General features: G+C 38.4%; 1 protein-coding gene across 2 annotated transcripts in view; it reads left to right on the forward strand.

The window, feature by feature from the left end:
- MAP3K1 (mitogen-activated protein kinase kinase kinase 1) overlaps window positions 1-17,589 on the forward strand; it is a 78,327-nt gene that overhangs the window by 27,066 nt on the left and 33,672 nt on the right. For both annotated transcript variants that reach the window (XM_060092901.1, XM_060092902.1), the window contains 2 exons: window positions 13,962-14,112; window positions 14,760-14,960. In XM_060092901.1, coding sequence (XP_059948884.1) covers window positions 13,962-14,112; window positions 14,760-14,960 — 352 coding nt within the window. The remainder of the gene's footprint in view (window positions 1-13,961; window positions 14,113-14,759; window positions 14,961-17,589) is intronic.

Genomic DNA, 17,589 nt, shown 5'->3' on the forward strand with positions numbered 1-17,589 from the left:
GGAAAAGCAGGCTTTGTGGCTGCAGAGAGCCCTGGACTCGGGAGTTAGAATTCAGATTGGAACATTGTCACAACTGAAGCTGAGACTTGGCCAGAAAGCCACCATGCTTCATTTCTCATTTCAGGCTACTACTTCATATCTTTTTGACTCAGAACACTTAAATATGCAAAATGGTTGTGTCTTTTAAGGAAGAGAAATTTGTGGTTCTTTCATTAAAAAAAAAAAAAAAACAAGAAAAGTTAATGTTTTCAGTGTTTAAAAAAAAACGCTTGAAATCCATGTTTTGTGGTCTCTCCTTTCTTGAATGTTTCTCCTAACGGTTGTTTTATCTTTCTGAGAGAGCTTTGATAGAGTCCCTTGTACATAATACATACCCTTTTTAGTAATTAGATTTGAGTTGCTTTTATCATAGTGCCTATCAGGGGTACTGAGTCTAAAAGTTTAGTAATTTCTAGCCTGAGTTTTCACAGGGTCTGTGGATCCGTATTTGTTCTATGGTGTTGGTAATGTTGAGAAAGGATTCTCACATTTTAAAACACCAGGAGCCACTGGATTATAGATGTACAAAGAATATTTTATGCAAATAAACTATTGGGAGGTATTCTCCAGATATAACAATTAGAGGGAGTTTGTGGATCCTGTTGAGCTTTATATTTTTTGATATTATTTCTCCCTCACAGAACTATATAGCATTTACATAGTGGCATTAATAAATGAATCATGTTCATTCTGGATGGCCCTGGATCTTGTAGTCTGATCTGATTTGGTAAATTCTTGAATTCCAGAAAGGTTGTGAATTACTTAAGATTATGTAGCTGGCTAATGGCCTAGTTATGACTTGGCTCTTAATCTCAAGACTCCCCAGTCCTGTTATTTTTCTTTTGTTCTGTGAAGCCTCCCACAATGTAGAGAAGAGTAATTCAGTAGCACATGTTTATTTTTAAGGAAATATATCAACCATACAGAGGGAAAAAATCGAGCATAATATAATGAACAGCCATAAAACTGTTGCCTGTATTTAATAAATATTAATGTTTTATCATATTTGCTGCAATTGGGTATCTGTGCTTTAAAGAAACGAATATTAAAGACACAGTTGGAGCCTCCTTTGTCTTCTTACCTCCCTCCTTGCACCCCACGGGTAGTGGGCCACGTAGTAGCCTTGTTTGGCAGTTTTCACATTACAGATGTCTAATCAACATTGTTACCTCCTGAAACTAGAAAAAAATAGTTGTATTTTGCTATTTTCATCTGTTTTTCAACTAACATATTGTTAAAAGAAATTATGTGTAACATAGACTAGAAGGAAGAGCACAGGGCTTTGAAGCCAGAGACCTGGTTTTGAAACAAAGAATTCCCACTTACTGTGGATCCTTAGTCAAGTTACTTATCTTTCTGTAAGAGTTTCTTTGTCTGCACAAGGGAGACAATGTGTCTTACTTACATCGTAGCCTCTGTGAGAGTTGGAGCCCCTGTAAGGATAGCACCTAGCATGATACCCAGTACAGAGGAGGTGCTCCATAAAGAGTAGCAGATCATAAGTAATGATCATAGTAATAGTTGTAGTAGTTGCATTTATTGTGTGCTTACCATATACTTGGCACTATTTTAAGTGCTTCATCCATGTTCATTCATTTTAAAACTGTGAGATGAGAACTATATGCTAAGGGCTTAAAACAGTGAAAGGCACGTAGGAAGTACATCATAAATATTGGCTATTATCTCCATTTTACAGAAAAAAGAAATTAATGGAAGAAAATTAGGGAGGTGAACTTCCTTTTAATCACTTTACCTATAAACTTATTTAATCCTAGTAGCCACTCTATATGGTAGGTATTATTATTATTATTATTATTATTATTTTTGCTGTATGCGGGCCTCTCACTGTTGTGGCCTCTCCCGTTGCGGAGCACAGGCCCCGGACGCGCAGGCTCAGCGGCCATGGCTCACGGGCCTAGCCACTCCGCGGCATGTGGGATCTTCCCGGACCGGTGCACGAACCCGTGTCCCCTGCATCGGCAGGCGGACTCTCAACCACTGCGCCACCAGGGAAGCCCCGGTAGGTATTATTATCCTTTTTACAGTGAGGAATTGAGGTACAGAGAGGTTAAATAACTTGGGCCAAAGCCATACAGCTAGTAGGTGTCAGACCTTGGATTTTAACTCAGGCATTCTAGCTCCAGAGCTCATGCCACTGATCACCATGCCATACGCCTTGATGATGCTTGTGGTATGACTTCTCTATGTACCCTATCCTAGGAACATGTCCTTCAAGTTGTGTCATTTCTGTTGAATAAGAAGCCCTTTTGAATTTGCTATGTATACAACCAAGATTTTACTGGTTTGGGTGGCTACTGCCCCATCAACGCCCCTAACAAACCCCACCGCCGTCCTTTCTACACTCCCCAGTGTGGGCCTGGCAGGACTAGTGAACGAATCTGGTCAGTTCCCCGTAGCCACCTCTGGACAGCTCTGCCTCCTCGGCCACCGCCCTCGCCTCGTTCAGCCACACTGGTCTCACTGCCTCTGCTGAGCACTGATGCTGCGTCTGCCCGGATCTGCTTCCCCCCAGTCACTGCCAGGAGTGCTGTCATCAGTGCTGAAGACACACGAGTGCTTCCACTGCGCCGGAGCTCCAGGGGTTTGCAGTGAAGTGAGGACCGTGCCCCAGGCCCCTTTTTTATTTCAGATTCTGGGGCTTTCCCCTAGGCATATAGAGATATTTAGAGCAAATGGCTTATCAGGGGGTTTTGGCTTTGTTTCTGTTTTTTTGGCTGATACCTTCTTTGTCTTCACCCCGGACCTAAGTCCTTGGCAGAGAGTGAGCAGACTGGGCCTGGGGCAAATGTTAGTGACAAACTCTGGCCTCTGCTAGTGGTTAGATTGGGCCACTTCTGTATGTCTGACATCCACTTCTCTTAAGATGAGTTTGTACCAGGTGAATTTACTCATCTCAAGCCGGCTGTCAGATCATCTTTTTCCCACATATTTTGATTCTTGGAGGCTTAGTTGCACTAAAGACAATTGCTGAATTTTATGATAGCTCGTGAAGCCTTATATTAAGTCATTAAAACAGCTGGTGTTAGTTTCTTCTCTGGATTTTTCTTCTTAGACCTATTGACTCATTTGAGCCAGAAAGGATATAGAGATGATCCCATACAGATTTCTCACAGTATATTCTAAGGACCACAACTCTGTCAAAGATGTTTTGCTTAAAGGACTTCTGTGCCAAATAAGTGCAAGGAATACTGTGTTACCTTCTTTTTTTCCCTCTTGGAAAAATATGATGCACATAGGTCTTTAAATGAATGTGTTTATTTTATCTAGTGTTTCCTAAACAGCAGAATCATAAACTGTTTAATATTCTATAGAACATTATTTTCACCAGAGCTGTTTCTTTTGTCAAGAAAATCTTTCAGCCTTCATTGGCTCCAAGCCTGCCAGTCCTGTTCTTTCATTAAATATTATTCAGGCATCACCTCCTCTGTAGATCTTTCTAGGACTCTCCTAGATAAAATTAAGATGGAGATCCACTCCATCCTTGCAACTATTTATGATATATTAAAATACTTCTATTATAGCAGGGTTGGCATCTGTTTTCTCTGTTCTGCTAGACTAAGCGCCTAGAGGGATAGAGATCCTGTCTTACTTTTCTTTATCCCACTTTGTATTTGTATCTCTGTTGCCTAGCCCAGAGCTTACACGTAGTAGGCATGCCAACATTCATTGAACAGAGTGGTTTTCTAGCATTAAAAGCATAGAGAAGAAAAGCTACATTTGTCAGGAAGTCCTTCTTCCTCATTCTGAGCATCCCAGTTAACATGCCTTTCCACCAGCTAGGAGGAAGTACTGCAGAAATAGTGCTAGCTCTAGCTGTTCCACGGGGTTTGAAAGAAATCATTCTCCTAGCAAAGAGGCTGTAAGAGGGCTTTGTGCTCTCCTTCAGCACTATATGCCTTCTCATCCGTTAATCTGGGAATGTTAAAACAGTCCAAGGGTTTTTATTAACACAGAAGGTACTCAAAATGTTACCTTTGTAACTTTAAACCACTTTTCTTAAACTGTGGGAGGGAAAATGTGCAGTAACGTACCACTTTTGCAATTATTAGTTTTGTTCATTTGATCTTTTAGAATATTCAAACTGAAGCTGCCACATTTCTTTCAAGATAATTGACTTAGTAAAAATGTAATCACACACCCATTGGAGAAGGTTCCAAAGAAAAACAACATACATCAGAGCCCCCCATAACACTGACTTGGGAGCTTTTTGATGAAAACCAAAATGGTGAAGGAGCAGCCATCTTTTCCCCCTGGAATACCTGCTTTGTGCCATGGATTATGTACCAGTGCCCTTAGATGGAGGACAGCACACATTGCTTTTCTGAAAACTGCCCCAGTAGTAGTAGTGTAGGGAGTTCCGATATACTTCTGTAATGTAGTATAAAAGCTCACTTACACGTATGCATCAGTTGTCTTGTACACATTCCCAACCCTAGGTTTGTCAAGTAGCATGAAAGGGGAGTTCTTGAAAGCAAATATACATTTAGCCAAATACTGTAAAAAAACTAGCATCCTTTTCCTTGCTTACTGATCTATATTCAGCTGAAAAGAAGATGTTCATACGTCCCATGATCTATATTCAACAATTAAAGAAGAGGATGTTCATACGTCCCATTTTTTTCCCCAAAGGTTTCTAAAGGTTCTTTGTCAGTTATCAAGGACACAACAAAGGAAGGAATAAACAGTGGAATTTTTAGCACTGAATGTTAAAAGAATACAGGCTTACAGAGTAAAAAGTATTTGAAGCTTTCATGGGTTTTTATTGGAAAGGAACAAATGAGAAATGCAACCATATTGGTCTTAAACTCCCCCTGTAAACAGTGACTCTTAAAAAATAGTTTACATTACACCTGTAGATTTTCTTGAGTTCATGAGTGAGAAGAAAAGAATAGTGTGAATCTTATCCCATAGGAAGATGGGTAGAAGAATAGTAGTACTTAGAAATTTTGTTACAGAAGTGATTACTTTGATGAGTAAATAAAGTATTTTTGTAAAATATTTAGTTTAAGTAATAACCGTTCCAGGGACAACTAGCAACTTTTCAGTCCATTTGTTTTGTTTATCATTGGTAACAGAACTGCATTCAGTTTTTCTGTCACTAAGATATTCATATATTTTGTGACACAATGAATCTTACAAAATCACAAAACTCATTTCTGTCCAGTTCTATTTTTACAATTTTCACTTGTCTGCATAAATATTGCCATCAAATTTCAGCTCATAATTTGTGACAAGTCAGTGAATTTTATTGAACTTGAATCATAAGACATTATAGAACTGACGTGTTGGTTTCACTTTAGTCTGATTTGTTTTCTTTTATGCCCACACATGAGGGGTGTTCACTTGAAGAGACACCTGCCCTCACCTTCTCTGGTTTTTCTCCTTGACTACTTTTTTAAAAATAATATTTTTTATTTCAAATTGCTAAATCTTCTAGGATATTCACTTCCTTACTAACCTAACTTGATTACTGACTTGATTCATCTTATTTCCTTTAATTTTCTTTAAATTTCTTATCAATTTTAATAGTCATTGCATATACTTGATTGTCTCTACATAACTACTTCCCGCCTGAATATGCCGTATGTTTGAGCTGTCTGAATTATCTTTTCCTCCTGATGAGTTTTTTGTTTGTTTTTAAATTTATTTATTTTTTGTCTGGGTTGGGTCTTCGTTGCTGCCCACGGGCTTTTTCTAGTTGTGGCGAGCATGGGCTACTCTTCATTGCGGTGCGCGGGCTTCTCATTGTGGTGGCTTCTCTTGTTGTGGAGCACAGGCTCTAGGCACATGGGCTCAGTAGCTGTGGCTCGCAGGCTCTAGAGCGCAGGCTCAGTAGTTGTGGCGCACGGGCTTAGTTGCTTCGTGGCATATGGGATCTTCCCGGACCAGGGCTTGAACCCATGTCCTCTGCATTGGCAGGCGGATTCTTAACTACTGCACCACCAGGGAGGTCCTCCCAGATGTTTGTAGATTTGAAGTGATAACGAGCTGCTCTGACTCCAAATCATTGGTTGCTTATCAAGTCCGTGGCATCTGTTGCTCTGGGTGCTTTGTTTGTGGCTGCAGGACATGCCAGGGGAAAGGACCTGCCCCCAAAGAACTTGCACTTTCCTTGTCTAGGCTGACCTAGGTCAGCTAGAGAGCGAGTATTTGCAGTATGATTATCCGCTAATTTTTTTGGTTTAATTTTGGTTAATTTCAAACATACTTATCACGACTCTATACCATGTTCTACTTTTCAGAATTCTGTAATTTTTAGTGGAGAATAATTATAATCTTAAAACTCAAATGGGGTGATATTTTAATAGAAAGGAATCCTTGATATAAGTTGATTTTTAGTATGTGCAAGACAATTTAGAATAATTTATAAATATGAATCAATCAGAATAACTAAGGTGGTGTTAAGCTGCTTGTAATCATTGTTGATAGTAAGCTATATTATCATCTTTGTTATTTGACCTCCATATTATTTAACTTTTGATGTAGTTAACCAGAACATGAGATTTTTGAGGATGAAATTCTGTGCCTGTATCCTTCAAAGGACTAAATAGGAAGGTTTGCACACAATACTAGAAATAGTTTTTCTCACCCTGATGAAGATTTCTGATAGAGATTCAACATATTATAAAACTGATTATACCATGGCCATACCCATATTAAGAAATCAAAAGTCCTTTGTTGTGCTAAAGAGAGGATATTTACTCTGTATTGAGGGATAAAAAAGTAGTTGCCTGTTTCTTGGTATAAATAAATAGGAGTTGTGCCATCTTTAGTTCTTAGGGCCAAACATTACAGAGCACAACCTGGAATGAAATCTTCTGGGGACTAATTTTCATAATGTGAGCCACTTTTATATATTATTTCTTATGTAAAATTAGACATGTTGTAAATGTTGCATTACATAATGATGGAAGGGTTGGCCTTACCAATGATTTTATCTAATCCTTCTTGCTCAGAAGAGGGAAAAGGCCAACAGTTGCCAATGACAATATATCTCTGGAGAAATTATCTTAAGGAAAAACAGAGTTGTTCCACCACTGAGATACAGATTTTTTGGCCTCAGATCTAGGTGTATGAATTTTAAGCACTTGTAAATACTAAGTTTGCTTTTGCCCTGGAAATCATTCATATCTGAGTTAAATCCGGTATTTTTCACAGACTTTATCACCTTGGACACATAACCTCCCTGCCCTTTTTCTTATCTGCCAGTGGGATAGTTGAGTCCCATTCTCATGAGAACTGACTGAGATGACCCACTGTTAGCACAGTGCCCTGTCGATGGTAAGGGATGGTTAGCCTCTGTTAGCCTTTATGCTTCACCACATTCTCGTCATCCTTTCCGAAGTCATTCCTTCTCTTGCCTTTGGCCTGGCAGCTTAAATTTTAAGGGTCCCAGAGTGGTCTAGTTTTGTTTTGGGAGATGGTTCCTCCCTGCTCTCTCTCCTCTTGGTAACAAAGCTTGTGGGTTTTAGTATGTGGATTCCTGCTGCTAAGATAACTTCCCAAGCAGACCTCAGTTGGGTGGCTCTGAACTGTGCCTGTCCCAAATAATTCAGTGCATTTTCCAGGATTCTTTGAGATTGCTTGGACACTGAGAGAATTGAGATTCTCTCTAAATAAAGTTATCCATAATCTAAACTGTTCTGGAAATCTTTATGTATACTAAGGTTAAACCCCATTAATTTCCAGAAAGGTTTCATATAATCATTATAGTCTTTGTTACTCCTATTACAGTGACGTACTCTACTAATGAATAAAATTAATGTGCTTCTTTAATTCTTATAACGAAAGTCACCATTTAAAAAACTTGTTTAAACTTCTTTGAATCCTGATCAAGTAGATATCAACTTAGATGCTGACTGATGCTGACTCGCTGTAAAAACAAAATCAGATTTGACAGTGACCTGCTAGACCAGTGAAGAGCACAGGCTTCAGAGTCAGATCGAGTGGGGTTTGAAGCCTCTTCCTACCACTTAAAACTGTGTGACCCTGGGCTTGTAACCCAGCCTCTCCAGACCTCAGATGGTAAAGACCTGATAGGGTTGTCGGGAAGATGAAATGAGTTAATACTCGTAAAGCACCTAACACCTTGCCTGACACATAACATTCACTTTTTCTGTTATGACATAAGTCTGGCAGTTACTTCTCCGATCACTAGTTGTTGCCTAACATTATATTTTCATGCTAAAGATGAACCATTTAAGAAATACCTTAAAGAAATTATAGTAAACTTGTAGGATTCCGTTTTTCAGTGTTTATCGAATGTCCTTTGTGTGCCAGGGAATGTGCTGAGTTCGTGTTTTCATCCGGCTCTTCGGGGTTGCAGGGAAGAGAGACATGTTAGGGTTTATTTCAGTGCAAAATAAAGGACCCGTGAAGTTTCTGCACATACATGTGGCCTCTGGAGGACACGGTGATTCACCACCTGGGGAGGTATGTGTAAAAGTAGCTCCAGCTGGCTGACATCATGGACAGGGGACCCAGGTACAACTCTTATGTTTATTGCTTATTCCCTTCTCCCTGTCTCTAACTACGTCTTCCCTCTGACTAATTTCTCTCTCTTCTGCCTTATTTCTGGCTCATTGCTCCTATTTACTACTTGGCTCTTCTCTATTTTGATGCCATTCTTCCTGCCATAACACTCTCCATGTATCTTGTACTCAAACTTCCATAGAGAGGAGGTCTGGTTAAGATGTATAGCACCATCCAGTGTAGAGGGTGTTTGGATCAGGGCACATTCTTACACCAGCCAGCTGTGGACTGCAGGATGGGTTCAAATATATAAAGCATGGTGCCCCGGGTGTCAGACACCACCCTGGGAAGAGGAATTGGCTATGGCTGGATAGGCCCTCTGGCTTCTTGTAGGGTGCCTTTCGTGGCCTGTCCAGGACATTTGGCACTGATGATAGAAGAATGAATAAGATGTGGCAGCCTGTCCCAGAAGAGCTCCCAGTGTGGTGAGGGAAGCAGATATTTAAACAAATACTTGAGTTTATGCTGTATGATAATTAATACTAGCACACGGGGAGGGAATGGCTAACTGCTGTAGAATGGTGGTAGGAAATTCTTTACTGAAGGCATATGAGATGACAAAAGGCGTATTCCTTGCAGGATATAAATCTTCTGCAAAGACAAGAGAGATGTGAAATATCTTGGTGTGCTTAAGAAGAGAGTATTTTAGTGCTGTGAGAAGAGGGCAATGGCTGGCATTTAAGGGGTTCCAGGAAGAGGGTCTAGTATATGATACCAGTGAGGTTAGTCAGAGTGTGAGAAACAGAACTAGGGAAAAATCATCTCCTAGAAAACAGGTGGGGGAGAGCTACAAGAGTGGCAGTCTAATCAACAATGGCTGGTACCACAGTGGGTCAGATAAAGGCAGGACTGAGTGGCTTCATTGAGAAGGGGCCATTGAAGCATCTCGTTTTATAGCAGGTAAATTCTGTACGTCTAGAAAGAGTCTAAACTAGAAACCTAACCTCAGGGGGAAAAGGCTTTTTGAAGCTCTAGGTCAATCACAGATTCATTCTGAGGGATGTTTAGAAACCAAAAAAAGCAAGAAACCTCATGTTTTCTAAATAAATAGGGAAGGAGGATAAAGCTTAATCTGTAACAATGTTAAGTTTCTCATAGTTAATCTGAATACAATTTTATTAGGTCTTCAAAGTAGTTTCTCAAAATATATATGTTTGTTTTGCTCAAAAGTCAAATATACAAGCTACTATTTTAGTTAAAATAAGAAGTATGGTTCTAGGTACTAGATAGGGCAAGAATAACTCTCTTATTCATGTTTAACCAAAATGGATTAGAGGCCCTCTAATCTCACAGTGATTTTGCAACTATCTGTTTAGATTAGTTTGTGTTTAAAAAAAAACAAAACAACTTTCCTGCTATAGCTATGATATTAATTGGATAAGATGACTAATCACTGCTATATACATGCAGACATACACACATAGCTGGTAAAAATAAAAACCCTGTTTATGTCTGATCTGTGAAGACTATATGTTAAGGTTATAACAAAACGGTAAGTATGTAAGAAAAACTTGTTTTTCTTCCCAGTTTGGTTTTCGTTTCAGAGATAAATGAAGCTAAGTAGGTATGATTTTTTTTTTCCTGGCAAGTAGAATAGAATTTACTGTGTATTTCATTGAATCTAAGATTCCATTGGTTATAAATTGTACCATTATTTTCTATACCATGAAGAAATTTTTAAAACCCTGTCCATTAAATTATAACAGCATTTGATTCTAAAAGGCATTCAGATTTCAGAGATATTAAAATGTGAGGCACAGGCATGGGAAAGTTGAACTAAGAAAGGAAAGTTTATACAAGTTTAGTGGAGGAGGTCGCAATGGGGCCCGGGACCAGGGGCCCCCTTGGCAGGCTCGGCAGAGCCGGGGCTCCAGGAGGACACGCTGAGGGTCCGGTCCTAGCTGCCTTAGGCAGGGTAATTTTTTTTTTTAATGTGAAAAAATACACATTTTAGAATTAATGATATATAGTTATTACTTATGAAGACATTAGAAAAAACACTTAGGTTTATATTTGCAGATCAATTTAGGGACAACAAAAATTGTTCTACTGAATAAGATCTAAGTTACAAACTGAGTCTTAATTAAATACAGAACTGTAAAAAGATTAACATGAGTAATCATTAAATTTTAAAACTAGGAAGATCCTTAGAGCTGCCAAAGATGTTAGTAAATGATCATTCATTTAATATTTGTTTTAATACCTATTGTAAGCCAGACATTGTTAGATGTTGGTTGTATAGCCATGGATGAAACACTCACTGTTCCCTCCCTTTGTGGAGCTTACATTTTGGGGATTGTGGTGGTTTATAGGTTTGCAAATTGCAATGAGCGCTTTAAAGCAAAAGCACAGAGCTGTGAAAGAGTGGAACTCGAGATTCCTAATTTGAGATTGTGAAGGTCTGTAAGGAGTTGAAGAAAAGCCAAAGAGAGGGTAGAAATGAACAAGGTAAAAAGTAGACAAGTAAGAAACAGCCTGAGCAAAAAACCCGAGCAGGAAAGATGTTGGAGCCAGGCAGTGAAAGAAACAGCAGAAGGGGGTGGGCGGTCTGGGTGACTTCAGTTGAGGTAAGACTGGATGATGCAGGGCCTCACAGGCCATAATTCTGGATTTTAGTCTAAGCCCAGGGGGAAGCCACCAGAGAGGGTTTTGATGGGGGAGGTAACCTTGGCTGCTCTGTGAAGCCTGGATTGGAGTAAGATTCAAAGTGAAGAAGCTGTTGCTAGTTCAGACCAACTAAGTTGGCAACTTGGCCTGGGTGTTTTGAATGGAAGATCTGTTTTCTTGAAAATAATTTGTCAGTATTACCTGAAGTCTTAATTTTGTGTACATTTGGACCCAGCAATTCCATTTCAGGGCATTTATTCTAAAGAAATAATCTTAGATGTGTGCAGAAGTTGAGCTGCTAGTATGTTTATCCTCTATTATTTATAATAAGAAATTGGTTTGAAAGATGATAGTATTTTGAAAACAAGTGGAAAGGAAAGAGGAAAATCATACTGACTTTAAGGAAGCCACATCATCCAGGAAGATTTGTTTAGATAAGGAGAGTTCTCTGTGTGTTTGAGCGGGTACTAGGGAAAAGACACTGAAAATACAGAATTGAGAAGAGATGCTCATAAAACAAATCTGGGGGAGGAGAGACATCTAGGACCAGGGGAAGATAAGCATCTTTGTCAGGGAGTGCTGCACCATCTGGTGTAAAAATGCACTGCAGTTCTACAATGGGACTTACTAGCCTGGGAACCTAAGCCATGCCTTGCAACATTGTTACAGGGGGGAAAGTGCTTTTCAAACCAGAGTTGTAAGTGAATTTGTAGTGTGCGGTCAGCCTATGAATTTGATTGCCTATAAATCTGAGCTTCCCTGGGTAAGTATTGACTGAGCAGGATGAAGTTTTGAGAGAGTATTTCTCTCTCTCTCCCCTCCCCGCCTTCTTTCCCTCTCCCTTACTTTTCCCCTTCCCTTTCCTCCCTCCCTTCCTTAGCCTCTCGTCCCTCCCTTTTCCTCTGACCCACCCCTAACATTTACACTTCATGATATATTTAGGGAAGGAAAAACAGCCAAACACTTATAAGTAAATAATAAAATCAACTTCCTCCCTCCTTCCCTCCCTTCCTCCCATATTACCTTTCTTTGTGACAGTTTTTGTACCTCCGTGGTGGAAATATTTTACTATACGGTCTTAATGCCCCTTTGCAAGTTTCAAATGTTAGTGTTCTTTGCATTACTAAAAATATCTAGGCCAGTCTCTGGCACAGAGGTATTTAAACATACTGGTTTTCACTCCCCTCACAGTGTTGATGCTTAAGTAAAACCAGTTAACTGTTATTTCCTTTCTAGTGCATATTTAGTTTTAAGTAGGTTTTTTTTGTCTTGCTCTTTGAGTTGTTTTTTTTTTTTTTTGGCTGGTTCTTTTCAAATACTACTGCTTTATAGTTATGATTAGCTGGAAAATTCCTAGAGGAGTTTAAATTTGACTTTTTGGTAAGCTTGCAGTTATCATCTCTGGTATTTCCTTGAGTATTTCCTTTTCCTATCAGTGTAAAAAAATAACTATTCTGTAGCTTTACAGAATTTCCAAAATAGTTACTGAAGTTAGCTTAGTATTTTTAAAATTGTTACTTCTCCCAGAATGCAGTTGCTTTAACTCTTTCCTTATGAACCAGTTTTAAAACCCATGCCTGTATATATTGTGTGTTGCATATATCCATGTATGGATATGAGTGTATTTTGAAGTTAGTGGATGTTTTACCTATTAGGCTTTGTAGAAATAGTTCTCAAAAGTTACCAACCTGCAGGTTATTTTATTATGGTAACTCCACAATATATTATGGAGTAAAGGTCAAAACGTTTGTACCAGGTCATTTTTACTATTTATATATGGAGTACCCCAAGTACTATATCATGTTCTGAGAAAACAAATTTAATCATTGAGGTGTTGAAAAAATATTGTGGGATCACAGAAGATGTGGTTAGGTTTCACCTAGCTTATTAAATATTTAGCTGATTTCAGCAAATGAGCATATCTACCAGATTTTATCTATATTGACTTAAATTGTTGGAATTCCTGGGATAAATAGTAGTGAAATACTCTTCTAAATATTTGTCTGTTATATACTTGAGTATGTTAGAATGGTGTAATTAGAAACTGCAGTTTTCATGAATGTATTTGTTAATGCAGTGCTTAATGTCTTAGGATGCTTTTTATTAACTACCTAGAAACAAAGGTCTGCATTAATATTACTAGTAAGCCTGCACCTTCTAAATAGAACCTTTCTTTTTTTTAAAATAAATTTATTTATTTATGGTTGTGTTGGGTCTTCATTGCTGTGTGCAGGCTTTCTCTAGTTGTGGTGAGCGGGGGCTACTCTTCGTTGTGGTGTGTGGGCTTCTCATTGTGGTGCTTGTTTCAGAGCACGGGCTCTAGGCGCACGGGCTTCAGTAGTTGTAGCATGCAGGCTCAGTAGTTGTGGTTCGCGGGCTCTAGAGTGCAGGCTCAGTAGTTGTGGCACACGGGATTAGTTGCTCTGCGGCATGTGGGATGTTCCTGGACCAGGGCTCGAACCCGTGTCCCCTGCATTGGCAGGTGGATTCTTAACCACTGCGCCACCAGGGAAGCCCAGAACCTTTCTTTTTAAAGGCTAATATTATTAAACTCATGTTATCAGGCAACATTCAGCACTATCCATGTTATAATTTCAACAATATAATGTGATTCACAATGATATTTTCATATCTTGCTTAAATCATTTGGGGGTTTTAGCAGTTATCTTTTTAGTTACATGTCCATTGAAAGTATGAAATAGAACCGTATTGTTCTTGGAAATTTTTTTTCATATATAAATCTCATTCTCCTTCCATTTTAGGCGTGAGATGGAGAATAAAGAAACTCTCAAGGGGTTGCACAAGATGGACGATCGCCCAGAAGAACGAATGATCAGGGAGAAACTGAAGGCAACCTGTATGCCAGCCTGGAAGCACGAATGGCTGGAAAGGAGAAACAGGAGAGGCCCTGTGGTGAGTGACTGTGGGTTACCTGCTAATAAGGAAGAAAGCATAAGAGGAAATGAAAAATTAAGCATAAATAGATCCTCTTGTAAGCTTTTTTTCCTTCTTCATTTTAAATGCAGTGGTTTTATTTGCCTTGATATTTTCTAGACACTTGAACAAAACATAGCTAAAACTGTTCTCATTAAGCAACTTAAACTGTTCTAAGAACTAGTCCCTTTGGTTGAGTGGGAGAGGTAATGCTTAAAGCAATACTGCCCTCTAATGTCAGTATCTAAAATCCTTTAATTAGAGATTTACATTGTACTTAAAAAAGAAAAGCAATTTTTCCAATTTTATTTTGATGTTTTATCTCTAAGGTAGGATCTAAGGATCTTAATTCCAAATCTTCTAAAATCATGTATGACAACATTTTAAAATGTATTATGTATTATCAACATTTAGTTGATAAAGCCTAAATGACTAAAATCTGTATGGGTAAAAAATAGTCTTCATTTATGGCTTAAAGTAATAATAAAGGAAGCTGATATATTGTCTGTTGTGTTTGTATAATACTGCATAATAAAACACTCACTGAGCTCATGCCTTAGTCTGATGTTCAAATTTACTTATTTTTTTATTTTTTAACTAATAAAAATATTGGCATTTTAATTTAGGTGGTAAAACCAATCCCTATTAAAGGAGATGGATCTGAAATTAATACCTTGGCAGCTGAGTCTCAAGGAGAGGGCCAGGCAAGCGCTGCTTCCTCAGCTCCCAAAGGCCGACGCAGTCCTTCCCCTGGCAGCTCCCCATCAGGCCGCACAGTGAAATCTGAATCTCCAGGAGTAAGGAGAAAAAAAGTTTCCCCGGTGCCTGTAAGTTAATGTTTTAGCAAATATGTTAAGTTTCTACAATCTTTAAACTTATTTATAACACGGAAAAGATTGGCTAGCCGTCTATTAGAGCAACAATTCCCAAAGTATGGCCCGCAGACCCTTGCTTGGGGGAACCTGCCCTGAGATGCTTCCTGTGGATCCATTAGGTCAAAATTAATTTTGTAATAAAACTGAGATGTTATTTGCCTCTTTTACTGCATTGACATTTACAGTGGTGGGTAAAACTGCTGGTGAATTTGCCTGAATTAAAGCTATGACAGTAGAAACTGTATTCTTCACTTGGGTATTTGGTAAACATTTCCCTTAAGAAAAATTAAGTAAGACTCACTTCAAGGAAAACAACTGATACGTTTCTTCACTAGTGGTAAAATTTGAGATTTCAAGCAAAAATTAAGAGTTTTGGAAAACTCATATCCACCACTGTAAGCTTGAAAGCTTCCCAATACTTAGACTTTTCTATAGGCCAGTGATATTATCAAATGTGATTTTTTTTTTGTATATTGCACAATGAAATGTATGAACTTTTAGAAGATCTGCATAACTTAGTGAACCAGAATTTTCCATATGACCAGTGAATGATGAAACAAAATCATTCTTTAGTAAATGATCCATTCCAAGTATATAAAATAAACCATCTAGATTTTAATGTAACAGTAGGAAAAATTTGTTTATGTGGTTTCAGATTCCACATTACAGCCTCCTTTACGGAAACCACTCCTTTGATGTAGTATCAAAGAAGAATATTCATCATTATTTGAAAAGGATTTTCCAAATACATATCTGTGTGAGGCCAGATTTTCTTCATGTACTTTAATCAAAACACTGTATCACAGCAGATTGAATGCAGAAGCATAGATGAGAATGTAGGTGTCTTCTGTATTGAGCCAGACATCAAAGAGACTTACAAAAAGATAGGTGCTAATCCTCTGAGAGAGACAGACAGACGTCCACTGGCAGAAAGCAAGTTAAACATTCTAACCTTGAACAAATGAGTGAATGGCAAAATGACTGAGATATAGTGACCACAAGGGGAGATTTGGTTTTCCTCACATCTGAGGTGGTTAAAGCATATAAATACTTCAGAAAGTCAATTTTAAGTAAAAACTTTTTACAGTAAAGCCCCAAATTCTCAATAGTATTTATTGGCTTTATGTGGACAAACCTTTAAATTAGCTTCTCAAAACAGGATCATTTATTAGCTCATGAATCTACAAATTGGGCAGGGCTCAGGAGGAGTGGCTTATGTCTGCTCCCCATGGCATCTGCAGAAGCTGGAATATCCAAGACTGCTTCTTCACTCACATATCTGGTGCTTCACCTCAAACAGTTGGGGGCTGTTGGCATCTCTTTCTTACAGTGTGGAAATTGGGTTGCAACAAGTGTTTCAAGCTAGGAAAGCACAAGGGACAGATTCTCTCTCACAGCCCTCAGAAGGAACCAACCCTGCCAGCACCTTGATCTTGGACTTCAAGCCTCTGGAACTATGAGACAATAAATTTCTAAGTCCAAAAAAAAAAAAGTGATTCAAGAGGGCAAATCTCAGCGTGGAAGCTCTTATCAAGCCACTACTTGCATCATGTTTACTAATGCCTTATTGCCCAAAGCCAGTTACATGCCCAAATCAAGAATCAACGTGGTAGAGGACTACAGAAGAGTGTAAATACTGGGAGGTGTGGTTCATGGGGGCCATCAAAGTAAAAGTCTACCACAAGTAAATACAGAATTGTGTCTCCCCTCCCCCTACCCCTATTTTGGGATATGTGCTAGACAAAGTTACTTCCTCATTCTTTATAACAGCTACCTAACATTTCATTATCTGGATAAATCATGGCTTATTTGGTGAACTACATCCTAATGGACATTTATATTCCTTCTTAACTCCATTACTAAAAACAATGCTGCAAAAATATTTTTTATGCATACATCATTTTGCACATCTTTGAGCATATCCATAGTCTGAATACTTAGCAAGTCCAATAGCAGATGCATATGTACTTGTTTTTGTTTTACTTTTAAGTAATTGCCTATTAAAAATAATGGTTTTATTAAGATATAATTCATATAATATACAATTCACCTGTTTAAATTGTACCGTTCATTGAGTTTTGGTGTATTCACGTAGTTGTAGCCATCACTGCAATAAATTTTAAAACACTTTCACCACCCCAACAAGAAACCCCAGGCTAATTAGCAGTCTCTCCCCAGCCCTAGGCAACCACTAATCTACTTTCTGACTATATATAATTTGCCTATTCTAGACATTTTATATAAATGGAATCATATAATATGTATGGTCTTTTGTGACTGTTTTTTTGCACTTAGCATCATGTTTTCAAGGTTCATCCATGGTATAACTCCATTCATTTTTAATTGTAGAATAATATTCTATTGTATGGATATACATATTTTGTTTATTCACTTATCAGTTGATGGGCATTTTGTTTCCACTTCTGGCTATTATGAATAATGCTACTGTGAACATTTCTGTACACATTTTTGTGTGGACATATCTTTTCATTTTTCTTGGGTATATACCTAGGAGGGGGATTGCTGGATCATATGTTTCACAAAGCAGCTCCACCATTTTACATTCCCACCAGCACTGTAT

The sequence above is a fragment of the Mesoplodon densirostris genome, chromosome 3 (genome assembly GCF_025265405.1).
Source record: "Mesoplodon densirostris isolate mMesDen1 chromosome 3, mMesDen1 primary haplotype, whole genome shotgun sequence".
Lineage (NCBI taxonomy): Eukaryota > Metazoa > Chordata > Mammalia > Artiodactyla > Ziphiidae > Mesoplodon > Mesoplodon densirostris.